At 46.4% G+C, this 9832-nt stretch overlaps 1 protein-coding gene across 2 annotated transcripts; it reads right to left on the bottom strand.

Moving 5' to 3' along the window:
• Nucleotides 1-592: 592 nt before the first annotated feature.
• Nucleotides 593-9470, bottom strand: LOC119362578. 2 transcript variants are annotated; one of them, XR_005173477.1, is made up of 3 exons: nucleotides 8385-9470; nucleotides 8101-8280; nucleotides 593-956 (listed from the first exon to the last, which is right to left on the bottom strand). XR_005173477.1 is itself a non-coding variant. In XM_037627821.1 (2 exons), the coding sequence occupies exons 1-2, from the start codon at nucleotides 9353-9355 to the stop codon at nucleotides 949-951; spliced, it is 1263 nt and encodes a 420-aa protein (XP_037483718.1). In that variant the 5' UTR covers nucleotides 9356-9470; the 3' UTR covers nucleotides 593-948. The 2 variants fall into 2 exon arrangements, 1 of the variants encoding a protein (XP_037483718.1); XM_037627821.1 differs by having other exon boundaries at nucleotides 8101-9470.
• Nucleotides 9471-9832: the final 362 nt, after the last annotated feature.

The following is a 9832-nucleotide window of genomic DNA, read 5'->3' on the forward strand; positions in this document are numbered from 1 at the left end:
GACGGCAGAACATTGGCGCTGATCCTTCTTGTGGCGGCCCACGGCGGGCTGAAGATTCCCCACGAAATTGAGCGGAGGATAATGTCGCCGGGAACGTTCCTTGGTGTGCGCCACAATGAGAGTATGGAGTCACAATGCACAAATGCCACCTGATTGTTTTTGCAGTAAATATAGTGCTGTTTGTAAGAAGTCATGTGTATCTCTTGCGCAACTTCTTACAAAAAGCAACGGAGATAGTACTAGAACCGATTTGTAACTGTATATACTCTGCCTCAAGCCATACCTTGCTTTTTGTCACATTTGCATATCTGGTACGAACAAAGGTTCCGTAAACAGAAAATGTCTATTCATATTTTATTTGTAAATCATTTGGTAGATTATCACAGCTATTCTCCAGTAACATATCTGAAAGTAAGCACCAAGCTGCACAACAGTCAGCACCGCAAACATTGCGTATCTCGTAGTAAATTCCAACTTGGTTTGCGAACAAATTGCTAGATTATCACAAATATTTGAAAAATAAGCACAGAACTGTTCCTGTTTGTAAGACGAAGCCATGTAGCTCTTACACAACTTACAAAAACAAAGAAGATGGTAGAACCAATTTGTATATCTCCGATTTGTACCACTTACACAAAAACAAAAACAAAGAAGATGGTATATATCACCCTGCTTCTAGTCACATTGCATATCTGATAAAAACAAAGGTTCCAAAAATAGAAATTGTCTAGTAATATTTGATTTGTGAATCTAATTTGGTAGATTATCACAACTATTCACCCATGACATATCTGAAAATAAGCACCGAGCCGCACAACAGTCAGCACCGCAAACAAGCCTGCGTCCGTCTCAAAAGGAAAGCCTGATGATTCCATCCAGTACATAATGCTCCAAGTTGCTGCTCCATACCTCCAGACGTCAAGGTTTCATCTCCCAGCGGCATCAATATCAGATATCTGAATTAGAAATGCAGGCATCAGTCATATCTGAATCAACATTAAGAAAAATACTGGGTGCTTTAAGCAATATAATTTATTAGTACAAATATAGTAAGAAATGCAATCAATTGGAAATGACAATGAACACAGTACAAACATGCAAAGGTACAGGGCAATATAACTTCAAAAAAAGTAGCTAATCCAAGTCTAATCCGGCATGATAGAACATTGTTTTCCTTTATTCTTACGATGGTCTCAAAAATAATGACGAGTATATCCCCAAGATGAGAAACATATGACCTGAGTTTATGCCTGGCTAACATACTACACTTATCGAACAAAGACTGAGCTATCCACATCTGCTGTCCCTCCTCCATCTCTGCTCCGTCGCCTCTGTCACGGCCTAACCCACACTACACCTTCCACGGCGACCTGTATGGAAGGTGGTGGTGCTGAGCCCCGTGCGCTGGAGACAGCGACAAGAGCTCCACAAGCAGTAGCAGTGTGATGCCACCGACGCTAGCAACAATACCTGCAGGGTCGGCTTGGATGGTTCCCATCACCTCCATGGCCCTTCCTGTTCACCATCCTCCATCCATCCCCACCAGACCAGGAGGAGGAGCAGTGTGACAGCCACTCCGCTGCCCGGTCTGAGCCGGCAAGCAGAGAGAGCTCTTCCAGCGCCATGATGAGAAGTAGCTCCACAGACGCCGGCAGCGACACCGCTAATCTGACTTGAACCGCTTCGGTTTCTGTCACCTCCCTCTCCTTTTCCTGCCTGCCCGCCTCCCTGGCGCCATCCCCACAACCGCCTCGCTCGTCTGCCCATAATATGCCAGGGTTTGAGTCTTGCAACAATGGCCCTCTGTGTGACCGTCGAGATCAGGGATCAGAGAGAGCACCTTTTAGTTGTTCGAACAGGGGCTAAACCACTCACAGCTTCTTGCGGCTTCCTAATGACACGAGCAGTTAACCAAATTCAGGCCACACATAGGTGTAATACCCCACTCCTGCTTTTTGTGTGTTTGATGGATGGTGTACAAATGAACTACAAGCTTGAGCTGAGTACTCACAGCTAGTTTTGGTAGTGCTCGGGTGGGCTTCTAGCTGCCCCAGGCACCCTTCTCTTCTTCCTCTCTAGATTCTTCTCTAAAAGCTAGCCATCAAGTTCTTGGGATCCTGCACCTCGACATGGCTCAAGACAATCGACAACTCTTTGACGGTGTAAGTGACTCCGGCCGAGGCTCAAACGGAGGGTCATTGGCTTGGCGGTCTTGGAGCAGGCTCGCAAAAAGCAGCGTGCAAGATTGGCCAACATCAAAGAGGGGGACGCAAACACAAAAAAATTCAACGAAGGATCAACGGAAGGCGTCGCAAAAACTACATCCATAGGATCAAGCACAACCATGGGTGGATCAACGAGCATGAAGGAAAAGAGAAGGTGATTCATGACCACTTCGCCTAGGCCAACCGTGGGTGGATCACCGAGCATGAAGGAGAAGAGAAGGTGATTCATGACCACTTCGCCGATGCCATGGGGAAGGAGAATTCGCGGCATCATGATTTTAATTGGGATGAGCTAGGCCTCAAGCTGCATAACTTGGACTCCCTCGCGGAGCCCATTTCTTCGGAGGAGGTCCAAGAGGCCATCAATCTTATGCCGAGCGATAAGGCTCCCGGGCCGGATGGATTCACCGGGATATTCTTCAAGTCTTGTTGGGACATCATAAAAGAGGATGTCACACATGTGATCTCGCTCTTCAGCAACCTCCACACCAACAACCTTCATTGGCACAACTCAGCTAACATTGTGCTTATTCTGAAAAAGGAGGGCGTCGAGGAATCACCGACTTCCGGCGTATTAGACTCATCCACGCCATCACTAAGATTGTCGCCAAAATCTTAGCAATGCGGCTTGCCCCACACATGAACAAGTTAGTCTCCAACGCCCAAAGTACCTTCATAAAGACGAGGAGCATTCCTGACAATTTCATGTACGTGAAAAATCTTGCGCAACGCCTCCACAAGAGCAAAACCCCGTCCCTCCTCCTCAAGATGGACATTCCGAAGGCCTTCGACTCCCACCAAGTGGGAATATATCATTGACATCACACAACACCGTGGACTCCCAAGCACTTTCCGGAATTGGATCACCACTCTTGTGCACCTCCTCTTCGAGGGTGCTCCTCAACAGCATCCCCGAAAATCATATCACACATGGTCACGACCTTCGTCAAGGGGACCCCTCCCCCCCTACTTTTTCTCATCGCCATCGACCCTCTTCAGAAAATCCTCGATATGGCCATCATCAGAACTTCCCTCTACGCCGACAATGCGGCTATGTTCATCGCCCCCATCAAGAAAGACATAGACAATCTCTCCCTCTTGCTTAATGCATTTGGCGACATCACGAGCCTCCACATGAACTTTCAGAAAATCTCAGTGGTTCCAATTCAGTGTGGCCACATCCCCCATGATGATATTCTCCAAAGCTTGTCGGCTTCGATGAAATATTTGGGTCTACCCCTCTTGGTCTGGCAACTCAAAGTCAGGGATTTTCAGTTCCTTGTGGACAAGATGGTTGTCGAGCTTGTCCCCTGGGATGGCCAAAGTATCATCGCCATTAGACGTGCTGCTCTTGTCAAGTCCGTGCTCTTCTCGCAAGCCATCTACTTTATTACCCCGCTCATTGTCCACCCAAGCATCCTACATAATGTCAACAAGCTTGATAGGGCCTTCCTTTGGGCGGGAACAGACAAGACCATCGGTGCAAAGTGCAAGGTTAATTGGGACACAGTTTGCCGACCATTCGAGTATGAACTCGGCATTCTTAATTCGGTGAAAATTGCGAGAGCTCTTCGTCTGCGGTGGCTTCGGTACTAGCTGAAGGAGTCCACCAAGTTGCAGGTTGGATCCGGCAACCCTTGCGACGAGATGGATATGAACCTTTTCTATGCCTCCTCCACCATCATAGTGGGCAACGACGCGTGCACCCCTTTTTGGGATGCCCCTTGGGTGCGTGACCGCAAGCCAAAAGACATTGCACCCCTCATTTATGAAGCGTCCTCCCAAAAATATGGAAGCTTCGTGAATAAATGATGACGCTTGGGTTCGCAAAATCAAGGTCACCTCCAACTTCACCTTCGCGCATCTGCGACAATTCATTGTGCTTTGGACCACCATTCGTGGCTACGTAAGATCAAGGTCACCACCAACTTCACCTTCGTGCATCTGCGGCAATTCATTGTGCTTTGGACCACCATTCGTGGCTACACCCTCAAGGATAATGCCAAAGATGACATCATCTGGTAGCATACCGAGAGCATGATCTACACGGCCAAGTCCGCTTACTTGGCACAATTCTTTGGCCTTCTCCGCTCCCCCATGGAATAGGCGGTTTGGAAGGCTTGAGCTCCACCGAAGGTCAAATTGTTTGCATGGTTGGCCATGCAAAATAGGGTTTAGACCGCTGACCGGTTGGCCAAGCAGGGATGACCCGACTATGGACTTTGCCATCTATGCAAGCGCGAGCAGGAATCCATTGAGCATCTCATGTTCAAGTGCAGATACTCCATGAGGCTCTAGGGCATGATCAAGGAATGGCTTCAACTTGAAAGCATCGACACTACCACTGGCACTCGGCGAGTTCCATCAAAGATTGTGGACAACTCTTTGCAACTCTACCATTCCAAACCGGAAGGCGATGGCTTCTCTCACACTTATCACCTCTTGGACAATCTAGAACAAATGGAACACCCGTATCTTCCAACTCAAGAGCTCACCACTGGCGGTTCTCCTCGCGAGTATTAAGTCGGAGGTTCTAACTTGGGTAGCCGTAGGTGCAAAATATTTGGGTGTAATCACGGCGCAAGAGTCTATTGATTCCGTGCTCTCACACCTTGGTGTTGTAACAAAAACCTCAACTCTATTACCTCTTAATTAATGAATGAGGCAAGTCTTCTGGCTCCTTTCAAAAAACAAAGTTCTTGGGATCGCTCCCCTTCTGCAAGCCATGGTCCTGCCCTTATATAGAGTTCTAGAGGACCTACAATGGCTCCTTAACTACAAAGGTAAAAGGTTACGGTAGCCTTCGTTGCTCATGCGTCCACCGCTGAGTTCACCAAGAGTGGCAGGTAAACAATTGCCTGAATCCCATTTCTCTCTGATCGAGAGATACACCTGGTCGCGGTCGCCGTTCTGGGCTCCACCCGTCAGCATCTGATGATCGACAGAGGCTGCAGCTCTTGACAAGGCGCTAGGGCCTTGGTCAAAAAGTGGCCATGTGAAGTCGTGACAATATGCTCAACTGCCCCCCTTATCGCGCAGGGAATCATGATACCACCTTGTGAAAGAGTCCTCATTCCCTTAAAATGCGTAGCCTACGATGGGCTACGGTCGATAGCCTGCCTGGCATTTAATGCCCGATCGGCCATGCCCCAATTCGCGTTGCCTGACCCAACAACTTGAGCCCAGGGTAACCATGCTCAGAGGCTTTGGCCGTGTTCAAGAGCCTGGTGGTGTTCGGGAACGGATCGAGGTGCCACTGCTCTTTTAGTTGTGCCACGTGTCGAGCTTAGAGTATATCTTCTACTCTTTTTGGATGATTTATGATTTGCTTGATTGGCTCATAGCAAGACTGAACGAAACCAAGCTTCTCCAACATAGGCCACAACTTAACATATTTAAGTTGGGGAAATATTTTATTGAGAGGCCCATTTAGGTGTCCCCGGGAACCCAGTTTTCCAATACACCGTTAGTTTAGGATATGAATTCTGGAATTGGGAGGATTCAAGAGGCTTGGGTATTTTGCCATCAAGGGATTTCGTACAATCGAATTTTTTGGATGCTTTGAATTTTGGTTGTCATTTGTTTGTTCAAGAGCTTCCGGGGTCGACATTTTGTGGGATAATTAGGAAACATACATTATTGCCGTGATCAAAATGTACGAGCTATAGAGTCATACATAGCATGGAAATATGTTTGCTCTATCCTTCATTTTTGAGTCAGATAATATGAATACGAACAGAATTGATTGGCCAGCTGGGAAAGCCTTGCACATGAGACGGACAAGTGCAAGGAGGCGGAACAGAGTAGTCAAATTATAAACAAAAATGATGGCGAATTCTTGAGGATCCTATTTCCGCGTCACCATACTAGCATGTGTCTCGCTGTAGATTAAGGAATCATGGAATTAATTGATACTTCTATTTGCATACAACAAAACCTGTATAGCATAGAGCAGTAAGATTATTTTACCTAAATATATGCTTGCAACGATTTCAGCACTCGTGGAGTAGAGTGTGCTAATGCATGCATAATTTTTCTAGCCTAGCTAAACACACTTCTATTTGCATACAACAGAACATATATTTTTTCTGATCTAGCTTTTAGCTAGAGGCCATGTTCGAAGTAATGTTCTGTTGGAAAGGCAATTAAGGAGCTTGATGCAGGTTATTAGGAATATTGTTTTATCTACTTATAAATTAGAGAGATGAACCACAAATTTATCATTTCATCATTGTTTGAACTTTTTTGGCTAATGCTATTCTCTTGCATAAAAGGGTAATCAATTTCGTTTCTTATTGTGTTTGAATACTTCTATATCATGCTGTGTCCAATCATTTCAGTATGGTATCACTGTATCAGTGTGCCATAGTCATGCAAGAAGAAAACTGCATGGAAGTTTTCTCAATAAGGTTGAATATGTAGAAAGAAATGTTTAGAAAATTACCATGATTTCGAAGTTCAAAGGCTTGGTTCTGATGTGGTTTGATGCATTTTCAGCTCATTAAGGATTCTCTGGGTAGAGTTTACTTACCTTTTATGTGGGCATACACATGCTACCTATTATAATTGTAGGCGGTCTCTAATTTTATTATTTTTGAAATGTCTTTACTACGTTCTCTCAGCAGTATTTTTGGCATGCAATATTAGCTACAAGTGTCGTCACAAAAAGAAAAGGGCTACAAGTGGTAGTTTACTTTTCTGCAGCAACGGAAATTGAAGGAAATGCAGTCATTTGCTGCACGAGTAATATTTTTCTGAAACATTGCTAAGTTACTAAAACTTGAATGGAATGTTTCCAGGTATATGTGATGTAATACATTGAAGAGACATGGATGAAAGTTCCCATTCAAGATTCATATTTTTCCCTTGCCCCTGCCAACACTTTATTCTTAATTCAACCCATGAAAACAATTTACTTATTTTCCCTTTGGTCTGCCAGTTTTTTTTTCTTTTAGGTCTATGAAAGTCCTTATCCCACCTGATCGATTTCCATTAAGCCAGCTCACTGATGGCAAAAAGAACTGTACAATTACAGGGAATGTGGTGGGGAGGGAGGCGCAACTCCAGAAGTCAGGAACACCAAAGACAAAAGAGATGAAATGAAGGTAGCGGAACTACGTTGTCATTAGAAATCACCGTCTTAGTTAGGCACGTGTTCTATTGTTCTTTTTCTCACCGCCTTAAAAACAACACATATGAATAAATTAGTGTGTGAATTGAAACTCTGTTTTCTGTCTACAGATAATTATGGAAAGCATGTTCCATATCATGCTTCATCTTTCTTGTGATATTCTGTTCCGCATGAACACCAACGAATATTAGGATGCTTCAGACTTGGACAAGAGCATAGTTGTGCACATTCTCTTTGTGCTAAAGTTCCATATGTTCATTTGCTTAGATTTGTGATAATAATATTATTCAGCGCAGCTCACATAGTATGGCAGACCACTTGTGTAGAGAAGCAGCAACATAAGAATTGTGCCAAGCAACATGGATATGCAAATAAGGAATGCTTTTGTTGTTCTCTTTCGTACCTATACAATTATGCAAGCGAGCTAAGCTGCTAAACCTCTTTGGCTCTGTGTCAGTGTGCCCATGTCTGTGCGTGTAGTTGGTGTTTCTCAATAAAAAAAATGTCTAGCTACTTGCCCCGCCATAAGCTACCAGCCCCAACGAGAGCCGGCGTGGCGAAACGCACCTACCCATCTAGTACTTCTTGATCTCCTATGTTCCACGACTTTTCAATTGCATGAATAACAGCTTGCTGAAACAATTATTAATGACATAGCAGACTACTAATACCTGCATAATATATTAGTATCGCAAAGTCCTATGGAGTGCAAAGTACAAGTATGAAAATAGAGAGGAAGGTTACCATGTCGAAGAGTTGGTAAAGACAAGGATGGTGGGAAACCGGCAAACAGATGAGCACCCTTGTTATTGCGCTTTGATGCAAGGAACAACTCAAGCTGTAAAGTCTTCAGATTCAACGAAACCAAATGGAATGGATATTGGTCGTCTTCTCCAAGCCCTTGTAGGAGTAAGTATCCCCCCGCTACACCCATGAATATATAGCCGCCATTATTTACGGGTAAATTGAACGTTGCCTCTGACAGCCACTGGTTTGCACCAACTCCATCATTTTGCAACACATAATACCTGAGTTCAGTTGTGAAATGCTCATTAATAAACATCTTAATCCTTCCATTCGCTGCCTCCAAAATGGCAACCTGTGCTTCATTTTCACCGGTGCCATCTGGGAGGTCCACAACTGAGAAACCCATGCTGCGTGTGTCGAGCATGAGCAACTTGCTTGCCGGAGAAAGCACCCAACAGAAGTAGCCGTGTGCATAGTGGCGTATTACTGACCGCCGGTATGACTCTGGCTGGTTACCTGATCCTGTGAGCAAACTGATCCAATTGTCAAATGTAACAGCACGCCATTGTTCAGCACCTGAACCTGAAGAGAAGATGAGGAGGACCAGCTTGGTTTTGCACTGCACCAAGCAAATAACTTTGAAAGACATGCCGTCCTCATCCTCGGCCGCCGGAGGAGCAAGGAAGGGCTCGAAACGCAGCACGTCGGGTGGCTGCACCAAGGCGGCTAGGTCGTCGGGGATGGGAGGTAGCAGGATGTAGCGCCGGGACAGGGGGTCACAGACAGCCAGGTCCCTGACAAAGACGTGGCAGTCGAAATTGGTGCCCTCTGGGACGCCGGAAAAGAGGGCGCGGCCGTCCCGCAAGTCGCGCCTACGCCAGCGCGCGGGGTTGGGGAGGAAGGCGCATGAGAAGTCGGCGGCGGCGGCGTCGTCAAGCCCGGAGAAAGCGGCCGCGGCGGCCGCGGAGGGGTGCGGCGGCTGGGCCAGTTGCAGCAGCGGCCGGTCCCAGCGGGGCCGGGGAAGGGGAGAGACGATGCCCAGTAGAGACGGCGGGTAGCGAGTGCGGAAGCGGCGGAGGAAGCGGTGATTCGTGACGAGGCGGCGGATGGAGACTCGGGACATGGAGGCGCGGACGAGGTCGCCGGCGTCGGAGAGGCAGAGGAGGATTTCCTCGAGCATCTCGTTTGGTAGGGTGAGCAGCGTCGTCGGCGGGATGTCGCCTGGAAGGCAGCGAAGCGTCGACGACGCCATTGGGATCGATCTGGACTTCTGGAGTATGGATTGGGAGGGGGAAATGGGGTTTCCGTTTCCTTGCTCTTTCTTGCTCTCTCCTGGTCCTGGGGACTCGGGAGTGTGGACTGAAAGAATTGGGCCGCTGGTTCTGGAAACGGTGCGACTGTTTCCCGAAAAATACGCTTTGTTTCAGCCGGTCTTTGCAAAATTGCTTTCGTTGGAAAAAATAGTGAAGACAAAAAATAGTTTGCAATTTTTTTCTACATCCTCTGTGTATTGCAAAATTTCCGTCCCCAACAACATCCATGTTAAAAAAGTGAAGACAAAAAAAATCTTCAACATCACCTATGTTGCAAAAGGTTTCTGCAAATGAATTCCATTGCAAAGGGCTCTGCAACACTATCATTGTTGCAATGGTGAAGACCATGCTAGACGTTGGATGACGTCAGATATCATGGCTGCCGAGGCGACGAATATTTTAAAAATATCAGCTAG

The sequence above is a fragment of the Triticum dicoccoides genome, chromosome 2B, assembly GCF_002162155.2.
Source record: "Triticum dicoccoides isolate Atlit2015 ecotype Zavitan chromosome 2B, WEW_v2.0, whole genome shotgun sequence".
NCBI lineage: Eukaryota > Viridiplantae > Streptophyta > Magnoliopsida > Poales > Poaceae > Triticum > Triticum dicoccoides.